General features: G+C 42.6%; 3 protein-coding genes across 3 annotated transcripts; all 3 read right to left on the bottom strand.

Moving 5' to 3' along the window:
* Positions 1-464: 464 nt before the first annotated feature.
* On the bottom strand, positions 465-1655 carry LOC6596965 (glycoprotein-N-acetylgalactosamine 3-beta-galactosyltransferase 1). The gene is made up of 4 exons (XM_026989766.1): positions 1240-1655; positions 1071-1170; positions 723-1019; positions 465-664 (listed from the first exon to the last, which is right to left on the bottom strand). The coding sequence occupies exons 1-4, from the start codon at positions 1653-1655 to the stop codon at positions 509-511; spliced, it is 969 nt and encodes a 322-aa protein (XP_026845567.1). The 3' UTR covers positions 465-508.
* Positions 1656-2898: 1243 nt separating this feature from the next.
* LOC113566006 (glycoprotein-N-acetylgalactosamine 3-beta-galactosyltransferase 1) lies at positions 2899-5189 on the bottom strand. The gene is made up of 4 exons (XM_026989632.1): positions 4927-5189; positions 3445-3550; positions 3101-3385; positions 2899-3039 (listed from the first exon to the last, which is right to left on the bottom strand). The coding sequence occupies exons 1-4, from the start codon at positions 5157-5159 to the stop codon at positions 2899-2901; spliced, it is 765 nt and encodes a 254-aa protein (XP_026845433.1). The 5' UTR covers positions 5160-5189.
* A 4666-nt stretch (positions 5190-9855) lies between these two features.
* On the bottom strand, positions 9856-12080 carry LOC6596964 (protein commissureless 2). The gene is made up of 2 exons (XM_002022126.2): positions 11479-12080; positions 9856-10724 (listed from the first exon to the last, which is right to left on the bottom strand). Exons 1-2 carry the CDS (start codon positions 11942-11944, stop codon positions 10156-10158), a joined length of 1035 nt encoding a protein of 344 aa, XP_002022162.1. The 5' UTR covers positions 11945-12080; the 3' UTR covers positions 9856-10155.
* Between the last annotated feature and the right edge of the window lie 7947 nt (positions 12081-20027).

A 20027-nucleotide genomic window follows, 5' to 3' on the forward strand; every position in this document is an offset into this window, starting at 1 on the left:
ATCCGTAATAATACCTACGTAAAATCCGCATTTGATACTGGAGCAGACCGCGCATCTACCTATCTCAATATTGTTTGGACTTGTCATAAGTGATAGGGAAACATAGAGAAAAAGGGAGGGAGCGCAACCGCTAGTTGCATCTCGTATATCCTATATTCAGTAATGACCTAGTTGATTCGATTTTCCTTTTTTAATATGTACTTTTGTATGAGTAAAATCTATTTCTAAACTCCTTGAGTATCGGGTATATAGATCATTTTACCTATGAACATATGACGAACGTTTATCATACGTGCTGTGATCTCGAAATTTGGCTTATCACGGAACTATAAACAAGTGAAATTTGTGCATACATATGTATGCGTCGTGTTTCGATAAAGACAGTTTTGGCGTAAAGCTTAATAAATAGCTTCGATATTTCACATTTCACTTTAGGATTACTTTTATGTAACATTAATGAAAATAAATTCTTATTTTTAGAGTTTTACATTCTTTAATTCAATTATTTTTACAAATTCTGATTCTCGAGCCCCCAATTTTCCGAGTCCCATTCCTGTGGCGCTCCGAAGATCTGAACATTTTGAGTGAAATAGTACAAATTATATGCTAGGGGCATGGACATTAAATGAAAGCATATCGACCTCAATGAGACAGGTAGGTTCATCTGTTAATTTGAAAATGTTATTCACTAAATAAATAAAGAACCAATTTTTGCAACTTGCATCAGTAACCGGGTAGTAGGAACGCTCCAGAAAGTATCTGTGGAGCTCAATGGAGCTGTTCATCTGGCCACCCAAGTGTATGTTCGTCTCGAAGGGCAGGAATCGATGTCGATGCCACTCGTCTCGGCTGTCGCCGGCTACGACATTGACATTGCTCAGGCAACGACCCAGTTCTTGGGCTGCCTCGCCGCCTCTATTCTGGGAGCTGCACAGGTTTTCATCGGTTAATGCCTCGAGCACGAATCGCTTAAGACTGGCAGCACTTAGCACAATTCCAGAGCCATCGAACATGTATACCTAAACAGATAGAGGCTAAGAGTGGATGATCATGGGCTAGTACTCACTCACCAGACCCTCTCGACTGCTTCTCAACTTGCAGCCAAAGTAGATGAGCTCCTCGGGACTGTAGGACTGCAGCATATGACGAAGGTTCTCCACGAACACAAAACTTGAAGAATAAACTTAGGTGATTATGTTTCCGAAGCTGGCTCCCACTCCCACTCCCACTGGTTCCTACTTATCATCGTTGGCATAGAGGAACCAGTCTCCTTGATGGAAATGCTTCATGTAGGTGTACTTCAGATGCGCCCGTATCCGCTGCCATTTATCCCAAATATTCTGAAACACGGCGGGCTCCAGAACCACATGCACATTGTCACTGACGAACAGATAGTGATCGCAGTGCCTGGCCCAGGTCTTTTGGATGTGGATGGCGTCATGCTCGTGGCGGTACGCGAAAGTGACAATTACACAGACGATACGCGGACGGGGTGGCGGTGTCGCCAAAATATCCGAGGTGGAGGTGGTTGCATCCCTCTGATACAGCAAAAAGAGCAGAAAAAATATGACTCCAAGAAGCAGCGAGCTATTAAAAACGGCACACTTGTTCTTGCCCCCAAGGAACAGCCGCCGTGTACTGAAATGTCGCACCATTTTCAACTGAATGTGGGTCCGATGGCTCGGCTGTGGTCCGGGTGTTCCATTTGCAATTTAATTATATTAAGTGGTGTCTTCGGTACGAGATATTGCCGAGAAATTGCCGTTTTCAATTAGAATTATTAACTCATCAGAAACGGAAGTCACCTGAAGACATCGTTGTCTGGCAAAACAGTGTCTATTTACGTTTTCTTTGAAAGTTCAAATTGAGGATGGGTAAGTGCAGCAAATAAAGCAAAAAGCAATTGCCATTCAACGGCATTCCAGGCTTCATAGATAAGGGTAAATTCAAAGGTCTTGGTCATCTAATACAAATGCTGCTGAGAAATTTGAGTTTTAAATTGTGCTATCCACATACTCGTACATATGTAGGTCCACAGGTAATCTTTCCCCTCAGCATATACTCGTACATATGTATTTATGTATCGCAAAAATCGTATAAATATGTGTGAAAACGCTTTGAATCCATTTAAACACGTTATCAGATTTGCATAACATCTACACATATCGCATCTATTTTTGTCTTACCCAACCAAATTATCACAAATAACTGTCACATAAATACACATGTATGTGTATATACCGGCAGGGAAAGAATTCATGGCTCCATCGATTGTTGTCAAAACAAAAGACTCGAATATATGTAGGTATAGTCGTGTTATGAGAACTAGGGAAACAACAACTTATGGAAAAACTATGTACGGGCATTATTTTGGGTATCAGTGTCTCACTTTACGTGCTCAAGTTACCGGATTATGGAGTTGTCTCGTCTCCACCCGTCTCACAGGTGACGGTGAAGGCGATGCAACAAAAGATGCCTACACTTGGGTAAGGTTGACCGAGTCCTAATGGGACAGGAAACTGGAAAATGTGCAAAATTACATTTTTTCCTTTCTTTGGATACTCTGTTATATCAAACGTGATGCAACAATGAAGCTAAGCCGAGAAAAAAAAAATAAAAACGGAAGTCCTTTTCAAAGCAAAACAGGCCAGCGGCAGGCAAAACGGCAATTTGAGAGTTCGAACTCCAGGCCCAAGCGACAGATTCATTGATAAACACGTCTGTCCCTGTCCCCGTCCCTGTCCCTGTCCCTGTCCCTCCACGTATGTGTATGAAGCCATAATGTGAGAAATGTGAAAACTTACATGCCATACTCTCTGTGTCTGTGGCTGGATTTGTATCTGTATCTGTGTAATTGAAGCATTAGACCTCAGGAGTCCAGCTGCCAAAGACGCGTTTTTATTGATTAGAGGAGTCAGGGGAGCTTTGCATAGGAAGACCGAACAATTGCAATCGATAAACAAAGTAATAATAATCGTACATTTCAGGTGGATATCCAACACGAAAAGTTATGGCGCGCTTCGACAAGGGGACTGTTGCCTGAGGAGAGGATAAGTATTAATCGCACAGATCCTTCAAATATGAGGGTGTATGCACTCACCTTGTCCACCTTATGGTATGTCAAGTTCTTGAGCCAGCTTATGTTATCGTAGCCCTCCAAGAAATGGTGACTCATTGGAACGGGCATGAAGGTCTCGTTTCCGTCCTCATCACGGCTGTCGACAACGGTCACACCCACATGACTTAGACACCGACTCAGCTCCAGCTCCTCCGTAAAGCCCTCCAAGTGCTGGCAGTGGTCGTCCTTTGGATCTCTGCCCAGGTCCACATACCGTCTTAGGGCCTCATGGCTAATCACATAACCACTTCGGGTAAAGACAAAGGGCTTTAAAGCCGCAAGACACGACTAGAGTAAATTCAAAATTTTAGAGGCATTTCAATCACCTTATGTGCGTACACATTTTCCAGTTCATGGCCAAAGTAGATCGGCGTAGTTGGTACGAATTTCTTGCTGTGTATCATATAGCGCAGGTTCTCCAGAACCACAAAGCTATGGGTAGAAAATATTTTATTCGCCATGCGAACATTTCTTTTGTGCTGATCTAAAAATGTTCATTCCCCATTCACCTTGCGAAATTGTGCATATCAATAAAACCAATCTCTTCTCTGTTGTGCATACAAAATCAAGTAAAGTTACATATATACAAGTAAATATATTTGTATGTTCGTATAGATTTGAATAAGCGTGGAGTGAACAGCAACAAATTTACATTTAAAGAAAACGTGTCCCAAACGTGCGACGTACCCAAGGCTGGTTTGAAACAAGAAGCTAATTATAAGATATGAAAGATCAACCAATCAAAATCGATTCAAAGCAACTGCCTAAGATACCAGAAATAACGCCGATGAGCTAAGATTCGCATAGAACAGCCTCAAAATTGGACTGTGAATGTTGTAGGTGGTCCACTGTGGGTGACGTTCGACTTTAAAGTATAGTTAGAGAAGTTAATAAGTATAACTTTGCGCCGTCGTCAGACAATAAGCAAATTCCTCATAATTAATTCCTCAGATTTGAGGGTCAGTCAGCAGAACATTTAACTTTGAGATGACTGGTCCTATAAAATTAAGTCTTAGTTGCGGGTCAATGACCAGTGCGAGTATCCGCAAAGGCTATTATTAAGAAAATGAAAACACATCGAAGATTAAAAAAAGCCACTCAATTCGAATTTAATTGACGTTGTAATATTATATGGCTGATGCTGACATCACAGCTAATAAATTCTCAATTATATATGACGGCATAAATAAAAAAGAAATTCTCATTTCATTGATAGCCCTTCAACACACATATTTGACCTCCCACACATTGTTCCTCGGCTCCCCAAAGCACTTTCGATAAGGTCTGTGAACGTGGGTCTTAAATTGGAACATTTAAGTGTGCATTTGATTTGAAAATGATACAGCCATTCGTAAACAAAGGAAAATATATTGTAAATACATATATAAATAATCATATCTTTGGGAATCATTTTTATCTTAATTTATATTACTGCAACTTTACATACAATTTAATAGACTAGTTTAATTTGTCAAGTAATTAGTTATTACAATCTAATCGAAGCCAATAGGCAGCCTCATTCGTGCACATGGCCATGGAGATTGCTTGAAGAAAATTAGAACCACAAAAAACAAACACAAAGTAGGAGCTTGAAGGGGATGTAGGGGGAAGTAAGCGTTGGTGAAGGCTGATAACTTTATCAACAAATAAGTCAAAGTATAATAGCTCATTGCACGAAAATACGTATTTAAATTAGTATATAAACAGCTTTAATTCCGGAGAGGAAGAAGGAGAATTATAATGGATCGGGTGCGTTGGCACTCAATCAAATTGAGGTATGATCAAGCGAAAGATTGGAAGATCCTTACCTAGAGTCTTCCACTTTAAGGAACCAGTCGGCCTCGTCTTTGTAAGCCTCAAAGGCGTGCAGCAAGCCCCGATGCACCAAAGTCCAATTGTCTGTCTCATTGATTCCTGGCACATAGGGCTCCAGTTCATCGTCGATGTCGCCACTGACGAAGAGCAGGACATTGCAGTGTCTGCCCCACGTTCGCTTCGCATATTTTGCTGTGCTGGGATGGTTGTAGTTGTAGGGTATCATGCAGAGTATTCTGATGTCATCGTACAGTGAATCTACAACACCTTTGGAAATCCTCATAGGGGCGAGTTTCCCTTTGGAACCCCAGAGATTCCCAGTGATATTGAAGGAAAGCACGGTCAGGAGCAGCAGAATCAATGCCGAGTAGGCTGCATAGTAGACACGTCTTTGCGCACCCATTGTGAGTAACTTAACTGAAATGGTTCTGAAAATGCGAGCATGGAGCAATCCGTTCTTAAAAGTAGATAAAAAACGAATCAAACTTTCATGTACATTCAAAGACAATGTCAAACCATGTAGGAGGCGAACTTCAGGGCCCCGAAGTTTTTATACTCTTGAAGTCCAATAAACCTATATATGTATTTAGATGCTACCTAGTACTTGGTAGTTTTCCGATCTGTATACGCTGCAGAAATCGCCTTAGGCGATATTATTCTTCCATTAGTGACAGAAAAGATGCTGCTGGGATGGGAATATTTTAGGATTCAAATCCCTCTCACCGCGTCATCTTAGGATTTTAGTGGATTTCTGTGAAATCATGAAGAGTCTCGAAAAAGTCAAACAAACATTATATTACAAGAGAAATTGTTGGCCCATTAAATAATAAAACCGCAGCCAAATACGCAGAAGAGACAATCATGGTAAAAAGAAAACGAAACAGATTGTTAAGAGGCTAAGGGATTTGGGGATTCCTAGGAGAATCTCATGCCACGAGTTTATCAGGAAAACAAACCTGCATCAACCAACTTTAAATGTGTGTGTCTGTATCTGTCTGCATATCCAACTGGATCTGTAGTCGCTACAAAATACCCACTCCCGTTCCCACTCCCGTTCCAAGTTCCAATTTCAAATTCAACCTCCCCGCCCTCGCTGATGAACTGATGAACTTTGATATTCATATGATGCCAGCGCCCAAGATAGGAGCAGTTAACTCGTTTGCTGCTCCGTGGTGTTCCCACCTTGCAGCATGGCCATACTTTTCAGTCCTCCAACTCTTGGTTTCACTTTTATTTGTGTGCCAAGTGAAGCATTAACGAAAATACCCACAAAATAGCTTGTATTCCTGGGAGTAGAATTAAATGTTGTTTTAAAATAGGGACAACTTCATTGGATTTTGTTGCAATTATTCAGATTGACAAATATGTATGTCCACTCTGCATACCAAACATACATACATATGAATGTGTGTGTGTGTATGAGGCAAGGCAGGTTCGCAGAACTTTGGTAGAGATAATATTCGTAAAAAAGCTTTTGGGGGAACGTTATCTAAGATTCATTGAGAGCTGGAAAAGCTTGTTCTACAATTCACCATGTGCCTACACACATGCATACGAGTGAGAGTACATCTGTATGTATGTATGTAAAATATTTTGAGCAAATATTTGCGAAAGCGCCGCATTCTCGCTTGCTGTGTTACAAAGGCAAACACATCAGATTGCGAAATCTTTGGTCGGCGGCAGCGGCGGCTGCTGATATTTCTTCATTTAATGCTTTCCTTTATCTGGGTGTTTAATATTTTTATTTTTGATTTTTAACCTTTAATTCATTTTGAAGTGGGAATAAAAGAAAAGCAAACGCCGCACTGTCAGTTGAAAGTGTTTGCGCAATTCTAAAGCATAAACATATTTATCTTTAGTCTTTAGAATTGCGCAAACACTTTCAATCTATTTGGATTCCTGGAGAATCTTGGGCTTGACATTTAAAAATACCTCCAAAATGACGTGGAGAGGGGCGATCGGCAAGTTGGAGCTGTTCCATCCCATCCAATCCACAAAATAGTTGGAGTTCAATGTGCAGTGTAGTTAGTATTCAAAAATATCTATCTATCTATCGTTCGGATATTTGTTTTTACGAGTATACTGAAGAGAGGCTACCAGGGTTTAAATAAATACCATATTTATTAGTTTATTAGTATTGCGATTCATCTAGTCTCGTAGGCCCTATCAATATAGTTATAGATATGATGGCCGCTTTTGCATCGTTCGGAAAGACCGGCTTGCCAATTTTCAGTTTAAGCGGTTATTTTTGTTGTGCCTTTTTATATCGAAAAGTAGGTCAAAAGTTGCGTATGACGTTGTCGCTGTCGCTGTCGTTGTCGTTGCCGTGTCTGTGCCTCTTTCTGTGGCTGTTGACCAACCGGTTTCACTTTCAAGCATCGGCGGCGCGTCGTCTGAACTCGCTTTTTGAGCCGTACGTAGTCAAGTCGTAGTCTCTTCCAGCCCCAGCATCAGCCCCAGCATCAGCTCCATCCGCAGCATGAATTTGGCGCTTAATTGAAAATTCATTCCACCAAGTAAGCTTTCCGCTTTGTAAGGGGTAAGCTCAGCCGTAAACGTGGGCTAATGTGCATTTTATTCATAGATTGTTAGTTTCATTAGTCTCAGATGGCGTCGGGGTGAGGTTTCGGTGCCCTGTGGCACCATCAAACTTTCACCCGACGGATGCATCTTCTATTAATGAATGGGTTTTTAATAAATTGTCTCTCGGCAATGCGCTTTCTCGGATGGGCTCCGATTTGCATTAATAGCAAATTATGTTGCTGAAGTTGCACAATATTGTGATGTGCTGTCCGATCTACACGTGTTAAGGGCCATAGAATAGGCCACATCAAACTTGAAAACGATATTGAAGCTCAGTGGCACAAGGCAGTTTCAGCCCGTTCAGCCCAGGTGCGCTGAGTAATCCAAAACAGAGCCCTGTTAGCTGACAGAGCCAGTACAGTCACGGCTGACTTCGGTCTGAGGAAGCTTTCGATTAGGTTCAGAACGTGAGTGGATTACCCAGACAGTCGGCTGGCCAGTGGCCGGCCACGCGCTGTCGGACATTTTTGGCATGTTTTCATGGATCGGAGTCGCTTAATGAAACAATTTGCACACATTGTTGTGCCCGCTCAAATCGGTAGGTGTATTGGTTGGCATTTAAATAGTGGGGGAGAGCCCGCTTCCTCCATAAAATCTTGCTATAGGTTGGTAAGTATGGTGCCAAATGTAGTAATAATGGAATATTTATGGATAATGGAGGTGAGTGTAAGTTAGATGAGCGGCTCAAGGGGTTAGTATATGTCATAAACTGTCCAATAAACTTTAAACCATCATAAATTGCAATTGAGTTTGTAATTAATAATATTTGTTTTGCATAAGCGCCGTATACGGCGACTGTTCCCACCGATATGCAAATGCGGCCTGCGGCTTGCGGCCTGCGGCTAGACACGGCAAGAGGTTCTTCCCAGAACGGAGCCAGAACCCCGGCTCCGTCTGCACCCATTTCACACCCCTGATCGGCGACCTGCGATCAGTCGATGGCATGAGATAAATAATTTTTATTGCTCTCGCATAATAAACTGTATTCGTGCTCGCACCTACTGACATTTCATGTGGTTTTCTAGTTGGTTGCCGGGCATTTGTTGACCCATTCAGCAGATAATAGCAGTAAAGAAACGGACTGACTCGCTGAGCACGGAAGCTGAAACTGCAAGTGCAAGTGCAAGTGCAAGTGCTAGTGCCAGCAGCAATCTAAAAATACAATAATAATAATAATAGTAATGATAGTGACGAAGGAAAAATTACACATCACGAAAGAGAGACAAATCCAATACAATGGAAACCACATTTCCATTTCCATTTCCATAGAATTCCTTTCATTTATTATTGTCAATTGCAGTGCGCCAAGATAACTGAATTGAAGGAATAACTTAGGTGAAGCGTTTAGATAAGCACTGCATACATACAAATGCAGGCTGGCAGAATGGCTGTGGAGAAAGAATATTTGACATGTTCGGGAAATCTGTGCTCGGTTTTAGAGAGATTCATTGATTTCTTAAAACAAGACCTACCACAATCCATATTGCCTTCAGACATGGCCACGTTTTCCTGCTGGGGACTGCTGACTGCCTGACTGACTGACTCTCGCTGCTGGCTGGCTGAACCGAGAGTCACGTAGAGTCTGGCGAAACAACGACAACATCCATGCTAGAAAATCAGTGTTTGAGATCATTTATTATGTCCATTGTCTGTGCAGGGGGAAATCAAAAGCGATTTGCATACCTATAGTTGGATTTACTAGCTTATCAATACGAAATTACAATTGCACAAATGCATTGTGCACAACAATTGCAGTCGCAGTTGCCATTGTACGAGTAGATGCCGTACAGGGACAGACAGAGCAGAAATCAACACGGTCGCAGTCAGAGCCAGCTATCGCGTCCTTAGCTCAATGTCAAACCCGAGCTGTCTCTATCTGTCTATCCATCTATCTATCTATAGCAACTATCTCAATCTATTTTGTTTGGTTCTGCTTCTGCTGCTGCTGCTGCCTCTGCCTCTGCTCTGGCGTTTGTTTTGAGTCTACGAGCTGAATCTGGAAGCTATTTATAAAGCTCCGAAACGATGGGAAAACAAGGAAACCCCTTTCTGTCGATTAGGGGAAGGATTTGCGTGCCATCTGCTTCTGGCGACAATCAAATCAGTTCTGAAGCACCAATGAATCAATTTGAACGTCTACTGATTGATGGAAAAATAATAATATCTTACTGGCTGTTCAAGTGGTTTGGTCCATTGAGATATGAAGATGCAAACAAACGTTCAGATTCTTCCCACTAATTTCAGTTTAAAAAAATGTACAATTCATAGTTATATGTATATAATTTGTGTATTTTTTAATAATAATAATAAAAAAAAATATTAATTTGTGGCCTACCTAAGTCTAATAACAATATATATAGTATATATACATATATATGTATGTATGTGTGTATACGGATTTTAAGTACGAAAAAAAAACTCATTAAGCACAATTTTCACTAAATTATCTGACTGGCTAATATTTGTAGCAAGTAGATTTTGTAGTAACGTCTTTTTATAATCACAGCGCTTAGTTAAAACTTATGTACCGACATAGGTGGTTGGTGAGGCCCATCGATATCAATAGAATGAATGAAAATATCACAGAGCTCAGTTAATTTGATATCCATAAGAACGATTTCGTATCAATCCGTCCGCTTTCATCGCTTCAAGTCGTCTTTACACTGGCTGTCTTTTGTCTTAGATTTCTTCTTTTCATCGATGGTGTGACAGGAGCTGCCAAATACCTCCGCATAGCTGGGCACAACGGGCATCATCACAAAGTTCGGCTTAATCGCTTCATACGTAGGCGTGGGCGTGCCTATTGCCGGTGCTATTGTTGATGCTTCCATCGGTGCTGCTGCTGGAGTGTTGCTGGGTGGAAGCAGGGGCATTGTTACCTCACATAACGGAGGTGTCTGTGGCGCTGCCACACTTCCAGCTGGTCCGCTTTCAGTTCTTGCTGTTTGTTGGGCTGTTACTGCTGCGGATGTTACTGTTGAGTCGGAGCTATCTCGTTCGTGCTTATTGAATACGTTAAACACGCTCGGATAGACAATCAGGCACGATGTTTTGGGTGCTTTGTGCAACAGCTCCAGAGCCGCTTCGTAGCTGGGCAAGCCCGATACCAAGGTATATTCCGGCACAGGATCGTCTGAATCCGGATGCAGCTTCAATGCCTCAATATCAACAATTGTGCACTGTGTGGAATTATTCGCATTGTTGCGATCTAGAAATGAAAGAAACAAAGGGTTATTAGTGTTGCATGGAAATGGTAGGGGAAAGTGTGTACTTTTATACACCTCGACCTAGTTTCCTAAATAATTTGATTGCTCTGCTGAATTCTGTCTGGAACTAAGAACATTGACACAAAATTCAAATTGAGTTCGTGGTTGAATTTTTTTTAGCAAACTGAAGCACTTTATTGTTGGCTATTTTCTGGGCTTTACATCTCTCAAGGTTTGGCCAAACGGATGGCAGAGAAAAACAAACCTATTATGGAAACGTTGAAGAGGAAGTCTGTAGAGTGTTCGAAATTCCGTAAGTTGACAAAATCGTCATGCTTTGCAATGAGAAACATGTTATAAATAGATACGTACGTACGTAGTGTACACGAAACCTTTGACTTGACCTATAAAGTGCGCAGGCTTAGAAGCACTTAAAAAACAATCAAAACAAAACCGTCTGCCCTATCGGGATGGATTCTAATGGAATATTTCTTTTATGAGCGTTGAGGTCAGGTTCCATTTTGGGTAATACGGTCTCGTCCATTAAATATTTTATAGGTACCAGCACTAGAAACATTTTTTGCTGCCTTTCATTTAGCACATTTGGCTCTAAATACGATTATAAATGTTTACTAATTTTGTTTACTTTGTCCGGCCATGGCTAATCAGAGATCACACAATTCGGGTCGATAAGATTCGATTGAATCGGTATCAGCACTGCAGAACGGAGCAATGATCTCCTTGAGGAATACTTACAGTTGCGTTTCCAGGTCCGAAACTGGTGGTAAAGGAAGCACGAGCAGATGCAGAAGACCAACGAGATGAGGATCAGTGTGAACACGATACCGATCCACACCTCGTTCATGAACTTGTCGTACTCCAGCTGCTGCTGCAGCTGATCCACACTGCTTCCGTCCAGGATCACATGGTTGGCCAAGTCAAAGTCCATGATCGCCTCAGTGGCGTTTCGCGGAGAGGCAGCAGCTTCGCTGAACTGGTGATGGTGCTTCAGCTGGATGGAGTTAAGAATCGTAGCACCAATCTGCTTCAGGAAGTCACTATTGGCCAGCGCGTCCAGAGTGGTGATCGTGGGTGTTGAGGCCTCGGCCGCGGACGAGTGTTTGCCGCTGTTCAGAATCTGCTGAGCTGCCTCACCAGCGTAGTGATCGAAATGTAAGTCATGCGACAGTTCGTAGTTTAATGCGCGTGGCAGGCCCTCCATGTTCTACTTTTATACTACAGGAATTATTCAAGAAGGCGCTAGGGTAGAGTGTTTTGTGTCTCCGGCGGCTCGGCACACTTTCACTGTATCAGTATCTTCTTGTTGGTACGAGAATAATCGTTCTGAATCTTGCTCAACCGCACGCTCACGTCCGGCAGGCGCTGCGTCGAAAAAAAAACTGATTCGTGCGCCGTTCAAACAGAGCAGCAGTGCCGGCCAAGCTAGCGCTCGCTGGAATTCCAGTCAAGAGAGAAGTTGAGAGCGGTTGGCTTCCAATTTCCATTCCGCTCTCTCGCTCTCTGCCTCTCTCTCTCTCTGGCTTTACGCACCACTGGGAAAGAGGCACTCTGAGCTGGCGGAGAACGATCTTCGCATTTCTCTCCGAGAGAGAAATCGGCCTGCGTTAGTCTTTTGTGCACACAGACAATGGCTTCGAATTATGGTCCCATAATTGGCGTTACAAAGCGGCGGCGCACATGTTGCCCGAGAGAGAGAGTGGAGAGGGCAGGGATCGGGTAGTGGCCCGAGCAGAACTGTGGAACTGTGCCTGCTGAAGCATCGCATCGATCTTTATTTCTCTTTGGGCTTCGTTTCGTTCCGTCTTGCAGCCCGGCAAATGACATATCTCCCTTTACAGTTCTTCTTGTATTGTTCGTCGGGGGCCGGGGGAAGAAAAATTAGTGTTGGAGGATAATGTAGGTTTTGTGGCTCTGTTTTTGTTGGTTGTACCCCGCCCGAGGGGCCCATGGGCCGGACCCAGCCATGCCAAACCGATTCTCTTGTTCTTCTTTGCCCTTTTATTCCTTTCTTTCGTCGTGGCATGGTTTTAAATTACAGTTACGTGCAGATATCTTATTTCTGGCAGCATATTTGTGGGCGACACGATGATCAGCTCACCTGTTTGTTTGGTAGATCACTTTCTTGCAATCATATGTACATATGAATGTACGTATCAGAATTTAAGTTGGGACTAACGGATGTGGCTGGCATGGGGATTGCTTAGATCCAAGATCGCACCACCTATGTATGGGTCTCTGGGTATCTGCGATTAGCCCACATTAGAACAGGCAGAAGATATATTTAAGATAAGATCATAGGGGAATACGTAGTTTGGAAAATAAATCATCTTAATTTCAATTTATGGAGGGTTGTCTTTTCGCTGCATCAGAGTTTGAGTCTTTCATGAGCTCACAGAAGATCCTAAAAAAGAACATTCCTTATCATGATCAGCTAATCTGCCCGAGGAAATGAATCGGCAAAAACCGCAGTGGAATCTTCGCTCTAGGCTTGTCGGAGACAAAAGACAAAGGGAGGGACTCAAAAGAGATTAGAAAATGCCTGGCGGTGCTCTCGTCTCGCTCCATTTTGAGACTGTTCGCTGATGATGACGTACTCGCCGTTTATTTATTGGAAATTGAACTATTTGCAGTCTTCTTCGGCCACTGCGGCTAACCCCTATGGGTGAAGTATTCCATTCCATCCCAATACTGGCAATTGCGATGCTATTTTACTCCAGGTATGCAGCTCACGGCCCGTGAGAAACAGCTACAATTTAATTAACGATTGTACCCTGGGACCCGGGTAATGGGTATCTTCTAGTACCGGGTCAATCTGGGCAGGGCACTTCCGAGGCATTCGTAAACACATCTTCCTGTTCATTATTGTATGTTTGTCTTTGTGTCGCCTTCTTTACGGATTGTCTTGGATTGGCCGACTGTCTTTAATATAAACCCCTAATGATGCATTTGGCCACAATGCGGCTTGTTCCTTCAATGCCGACTACTGCCGCCCGCTCGCTCCTTCTATTTTTCTTGTTCTGCGCCCCGCGGACTCCCGTACAGCAGCAGCATCAGCATCAGCATCAACAACATCATCAAAAGTTAAATTAATGAGTCCACGGTCAGATGGGATATTTTAATCTTTGATTTGTTGTAACCTCCCTTTGAATATGGATATTCCTCTGATGCCGATAAAGCTTTTTTTATAGTTTACCGACCTCTGACTCGGATTCCTTTGCATAATGCCACCGCACCAGTCACCAGTCACCAGTCGGGCATTCGTTTCGCTCGCCGATGTCAACCTTCTGACCGTAATTAATCGGATTTTATTTAATCTTGAGCATAGTATTTTAATTCCCATCCCCAGTAGGCTTTAGCGTTTCGTAAGTGCATTATTGATTGTAGGGACTGACATTTGCTAGAAGCTGTTCGAAATTAGCTTTGTCTTTGATATATTGGTGATATATTCACATACATCCATAAATATGTAGGTACTTTAAGCGGCTGATGGGAGTTGTAATTATAGAGGATATACCTCAAGGAGAAACCCCAACACCAATACCATCTCAGATGTAGGTTTTCTTACTTAACATAGCTATAAAACGTCCACTGCCAGCTCTAAATTCAGCCCCTAATTGTGCTGGAAGCCTTTTGAACTACGTTTTTTCACACTGTCAACCAATTTCCATGTAATTACAACAGATAATGGCTTTCTCACATTGCTCTAATTGAGTAATCAGCAGCAGAATCTTGGGTATCGGAATCATCAGTCTCGCTATCCGATTCCTCGAATCCATATGGAATCGCATGCCAGAGCCACCCGTGGGCCTTAACTTCATGACATCCTGCCAGGCAACAGAAACGGCAACGGCAACGGCAACAAGAAGCACTTGTTCTGCTCTCACACAGCCGGGGCCCGGCTCGGCTCCTTTTCCCTTCTTCTCTCTCAGTTTTGAAGCTCAGCAAGGCGCACTGACAACCAACTGCGAGGCAGCCAAGGGCTGAGGGGCGAATCGTCAAAAGCAACAGGGGAAGAACGACTGCAGGGCCAGGTAATTGCTGCAGTTGTCGGGGGGTAGTGGTAGTGATGTGAAACATTTGTCAAATGGACCGAGACTGAGACCAGCAGCGAAACAGCGCAGGAGTCGGAGACGTGCCGATGCCATGGGAAAGTAAGAGGTTCTTCATGCTGGAGTCGTGCTGCCTTCGCAGTCCTCTAATCTGTGATATAGGTCATGCAACCCTCAAGGTTCCGGGTAGGCCTACACAACTTTGCCAGCGACTTCGTCTCTGACTTCGCCTCTGACTTCTCCGCTGACTTCCACTCTGACTTCTACTCTGACTTCGCCTCTGACTCCGCTGCAGAGCAAGAGCATTGTCTTTGGTCCTATTGTTTTTTGTGAATTCGTAGAAATTACGCGTGATGCCAGTATGCAAGCTATCCCTTTCATATTCTTATGTTAAGGAAAGTAGCTCTGTCTGTCCCGTCTCTGTCTGTCTGCCCCATGATGTCTCTGGCTGTCCTCGTCGCTCTACCCGGCATTAAGTGCATCGTTGAGTGCGCCTTTTATTCCATGCACAATTAAAAACGCAGTTGTGCATAGAGCTAGACAAAACCGAGACTTAAGCGGGCCCAGAACTTTGGCTCTCAAGTTAAGCCAAGCTAAACCTTCCTCCAGTTATCCTACGGCTCCCAACTGCACTCCACTGTCAGACCCACCAATTCAATGTCAATGAACCGCAGCTGTAATGTTTATATGCCCATCACTCCATACACAGATACACACAGTCGCACAATCCCACAATCACACGAAGAGCTCGGTTCTCGGAGCGCACTCCAAAGTTGTCCACCTTCCGATGTTGTCGTTACTTGGATTTTACTTTATTTGTTTATGGTTTTTCTGTCTGATTATCTTGGGCGCGTTTTAGCGTCAAGTTCGTTGCGCTTGGCCGGGCGGCTTCCTGGTAGACTGCCTCTGGCTCTGCCTCTGCCTCTGGCTCTGCCGCTGCCTCTGGCTCCCCTACCAATATCTATATGGTACTTATGATGTTATTTTTTATTTTATTGTCGTCTACGTTGTCGTCTTCGTACCCTTTTCTCATCCGCGGCTGTCAAAGTTTGGTTTTTTTTGTTGGTTTATCGCTCCAAAGGTTTTCAATGCAACAATTGATTAAACATTATTAGCACTCAAGCATAAATTTGTTCGACATTCACAACATAGTTAACCTGCTTTGTGGGGCTTCAAAGTTGGTACCATGCCCCTTGCAATGGGAAACCTCGAGGTAACCCGATACGTGGGCATGGATTTGTGAAATACAATTGTTGACCCATTTTTAGTTCGTGATCGCATGCCCTGGATTAAGACATTTAATTAGTCTAGTGGAATACTCGCATCTAGAATGCGGAATCCGATAATTTGCATTTAATATACCCAGATCGCCTGATCGATATTAATTAGCTGGTACGATTTATTGATAGCTTATGCTGACAGCAACAAGTTGTTCCCCCTCGAGATCTGATATTAATTATAGAGCTGGCCCCTTGATTTGGCATTGAAACTAAAGAAATGGTCGAGCAACAATAATAGCATTCGCTAGATACATTCTAAATGCCAGATACGTATCTAGGTACATATGTACATGCACTCATCAAGCGCAGGTGGGATTTCTATATACATTCAAAAGACGGAGAGTTAAATGAAGCAATAAACTAAATGGGATAAAGCGACATACTCGTATGTCGTATGTAGATCTGAATCTGAAAAAACAAGACTAGTCGTATGTATCTGCTAGGCACAGTTCTATTAATTTTGAAATTAAACGAATTCTGATTGATCATGATCATTGATCAAGCAATGCCGCTAATTTACTGCCAGTCGTTGAACCTAAGTGAGCAAAACAAGTTTCGCTTCAAGATTCCCACGTGTTAAAATTAGTTATTTAAATTAGCATACAAACTGTTGAAAAAATCGGAAAGAAATATTCTTTGAGAGTGCCTACGGCTGGGGCAGACACTCCACGCGATATTAACCGCGATATTAACTCAATTTTCTTAATCGTGCACTCGGCTATCAGACGAAATTTCCTCCGGTTTTTATTCTGGCCAAAATCCAGTGACCCCAATTGGTTTTTTGAGCTTTCAAGTCAATCATCGGTAAATAAACAAATTAGTCACGATACCCCCCTAAAGGGTTGGGAAACTTCGATTTCTCCGTATCGGAGTACTCTTATCAGGCACGTTGTGTTATATGTATGTAGGTATATGATGTGCAGGGTATTTAGGGAATTGATCTGGTTGTGGCAATTCATCAATGCACTATCTCTGTCTCGAGCTCCGTCCACGTCTGGGACGTGTAGCCCTTCTCATTATTGGCATTACACATGTTTTGGATTGTAATGTAACCTTATTTCTTCGTTTATATTATTTCCCTTTCTCGTAGATTTCGATTTGGTTATCATTGTGCGGCTCCCAAAATCGAAAGTCTACGTACACGTTAATTATTTCCACACAAGCAACCAACAATCACCTGCATTCATTGGGGCCTCCTTCCACCTCTGATCGATTTCCACTGATAAGAGCATTAATTTTCGAGTGCTACAAAGAAGAAAAAAGTCCTATTACCGCTGTGCTTTGTGTCAATCAGAGCTCAAACTGGTTGGTGCCATGGGTTGGTTTTTCGTGTTGACATTTCTTTTCCTCTTTGCCTCTTTGCCTCGTCAACGTTGCAAACAAAAGTCTGACAAGAGAGGAGGTGGGCCCGTGGGACATGTATTTGGGGTTGGGCCTAGGGCCCCGACCAGCGAAAGTGGCATTACAAGGCATTTGGTTTAAGACTCGTTGGGATTAGCGATTTAAAATCTTGTATGTCACTCTCTCCACCCTCTCTCGATCGATCTTTCTCTACGGATAGGGATAGATCAGTCACTGGCTCATCGGAAGGGCATTGAATTAGCTGGAACTAAGTTAGGCACTCGATTGGATAGCGAGAAAATAATGCACAGGTGTGATTGTAATAAGTTTTCCCGCGATAAAATCATCTATTTTTAGATAGATAGATATTTCTATCGTCCCTCATAGAAATGTATGCATGGATTTGCGCGAACGTATTGCACTTCTGCAGCAATTCAATTAGGCCACTAACAGAACCAATTTGTAATGCGCTTTAGCTTTTTAGCTACAGCGAATCGCGAATCGCGACAAAAGTGCCTGAAGCAAGGCCACGGCTCGAAGCGGGCGGGGGGACGGTGACACTGTAGCAAGAGACAAAGCCATACCAAAGGCAGTGGGTCCAAATCCAATTAAACGAGTGACAACGACACTGCATCTACTACTAAAAGAGCTAGTGTAGGAGAGCCCGGGGTCAGGAGTGGGAGGGGCACTGCGAGCTGCGAGCTGCGAGTTGGCATAAAAATTGAATTAAGCGCAATTTCAAATGGACAAAGGCACAGCAATGTGGCCTGGCCATGTCTCTGCCACCTGCTGTCTACTTTGCATTTTCGAAAACGGCAAAAAAGAACTTCAAAGAAATTGCGACATAATTAAGTTGACAATTACAGAACACTACCACAGCAGCGAAATGAGCAACAGTTGTAGAGGCGACACTTGCGACCGATTGACACCAGTAACCCAGTTACGTGGCATGAAAAAAAAACATAAAACAAATTAACTGGGACTCCGAAATGTCTCTGTTTCTGAGTCGGGTTAAGAGCAATCCGCGTACGCCACCGTAATTTCAAAATATCCAGAAAGCAAGACCGGCTTTGGGAGTCTCGACTCTTGCAATACCCTTGAAGATCGAGCGTTGCTATCCTACGATTTTCATGTAATGTATATGTACTTGCAAACTTCTGATCGAAATATATGTACATAAATACATATGAATAAATTATTAGACATCGTATCGCGTCTCTGATTAAAATGGAATATCATAAAGGTCAGGATTAATCGAGACACCAGCTTTGGACAGGAGGTTTTTATTTTTTAAATAGTTTACTTTAGGATGGGGATTCTAAGTAAAAACACTTAAGCCGATTTGATAATAGTCCATGTTACATATATGTTTTTCTTTGGAATTCAGCCCTTAACTAATCCCATGCACACTTTTACTTGGTCTACCGCTCAGACTGTCGCTCTGACGACACCACCATTGGCCCAATCCTGCCGCTTTATGGTAAGGTTTGACGATGACCAAAAAAAAGGCAGATAGAAAACCTGGCCCGACTTTATTGGTAAATTCGTATTAAAAAGCGTTGAAAAACGATTCGAGAATCGCTCTCTCGTCAGACACTTGAGATACTTCACGCCTCCACCACAGTCTGAGGGACTTAGTTTTTTCAGTTCATTTAATTCTTATTTTCTCAGCAAATTGGTTTGAGAAGGAAAGGATCTTGCTGTTGTTTGACTAGAGGAAACGTCTGCTGAAGTGGGAAAACATGCGAGTTATTCCACAATCCACAATCCACACATGCTTTGGCTAAGAGATTTTCAACAAATTCCTCGAAAATAAGCAAAAACCGCAAATGTACAACAACAAAGGCAGAAAAGATGTACTTATATGTGAGATACCAGATACCTTTTAGTCGTCGTTGGCATCATGTTGTATAAGAAAGAAAAGGAAGAGGGATATAGTTGCCCGGGATCTTTTATGTAAACAGATTGCTCAAATTTCCATCTTGCATTCCTCTTATCTTAAGGATACAAGTGAGAGTGTAGTCTTAAGTACATTTTGGTGTGGATTACACGAGAGAGAGAGAGAGCCCTAAGGATACATAAAATAGGTGTATAACACACAAATTGTTTGGTTACTCAGGAAGTAGCGCTCAACCATTTAGAGTATAAGCGAGGTGGCCTCTTAGAAATAGATACTTCTACAAATTAGATCTCTAGTATGATTCAGAAAATTCCGTCAGCATTGGGCTTATCGTTTGGTGACGAAATCTGCTCTGGACTTCAGTTAAATGATAGTCTTATTTGTGGAGAGTCATTGTTCTAGATAAAGATGATGGAAATGCGATTTCATAATTATGATGAATCACATTTTGGGTGATGCTATGTGATGGCCTAATTGACGTCTTTCTCTTGACGCATTCGTTTCCGCTTTAAATCTCAGTAAAAAGTTGATGTGTAATTACAATTTATCCAGCTCCCCAAAATGGTACCTTCAATATTTCCCCCGACCCAAAAATTTCTCTGAAAATACGAAGACAAATCTAATTTGGTTTTTTTTTGTCGCTGACCCAGTGAGAGCGAGAGAACAAAAAAAATGCCAAATGTTGATGCTGGGGATGTGATGATGATGGGCTAT

Source organism: Drosophila persimilis, unplaced genomic scaffold, assembly GCF_003286085.1.
Source record: "Drosophila persimilis strain 14011-0111.01,24,50 unplaced genomic scaffold, DperRS2 tig00000431-arrow-pilon, whole genome shotgun sequence".
In the NCBI taxonomy this organism is placed as follows: domain Eukaryota; kingdom Metazoa; phylum Arthropoda; class Insecta; order Diptera; family Drosophilidae; genus Drosophila; species Drosophila persimilis.

Bases quoted from the DNA above. Each gene is read 5' to 3' on its own strand.
- LOC6596965 (XM_026989766.1), bottom strand. From the start codon at position 1,655: ATGGTGCGACATTTCAGTACACGGCGGCTGTTCCTTGGGGGCAAGAAC. The intron at 1,020-1,070 runs GTGAGTGAGTAC...CTATCTGTTTAG, and splicing joins GAAGCAGTCGAGAGGGTCTG to GTATACATGTTCGATGGCTC. The intron at 665-722 runs GCAAGTTGCAAA...TCAAATTAACAG, and splicing joins CCTACTACCCGGTTACTGAT to ATGAACCTACCTGTCTCATT.
- LOC113566006 (XM_026989632.1), bottom strand. From the start codon at position 5,159: ATGATACCCTACAACTACAACCATCCCAGCACAGCAAAATATGCGAAG. The intron at 3,551-4,926 runs GTAAGGATCTTC...TTCTACCCATAG, and splicing joins CTTAAAGTGGAAGACTCTAG to CTTTGTGGTTCTGGAGAACC. The intron at 3,040-3,100 runs GTGAGTGCATAC...TCCTCTCCTCAG, and splicing joins CATACCATAAGGTGGACAAG to GCAACAGTCCCCTTGTCGAA.
- LOC6596964 (XM_002022126.2), bottom strand. From the start codon at position 11,944: ATGGAGGGCCTGCCACGCGCATTAAACTACGAACTGTCGCATGACTTA. The intron at 10,725-11,478 runs GTAAGTATTCCT...TTTCATTTCTAG, and splicing joins TCGGACCTGGAAACGCAACT to ATCGCAACAATGCGAATAAT.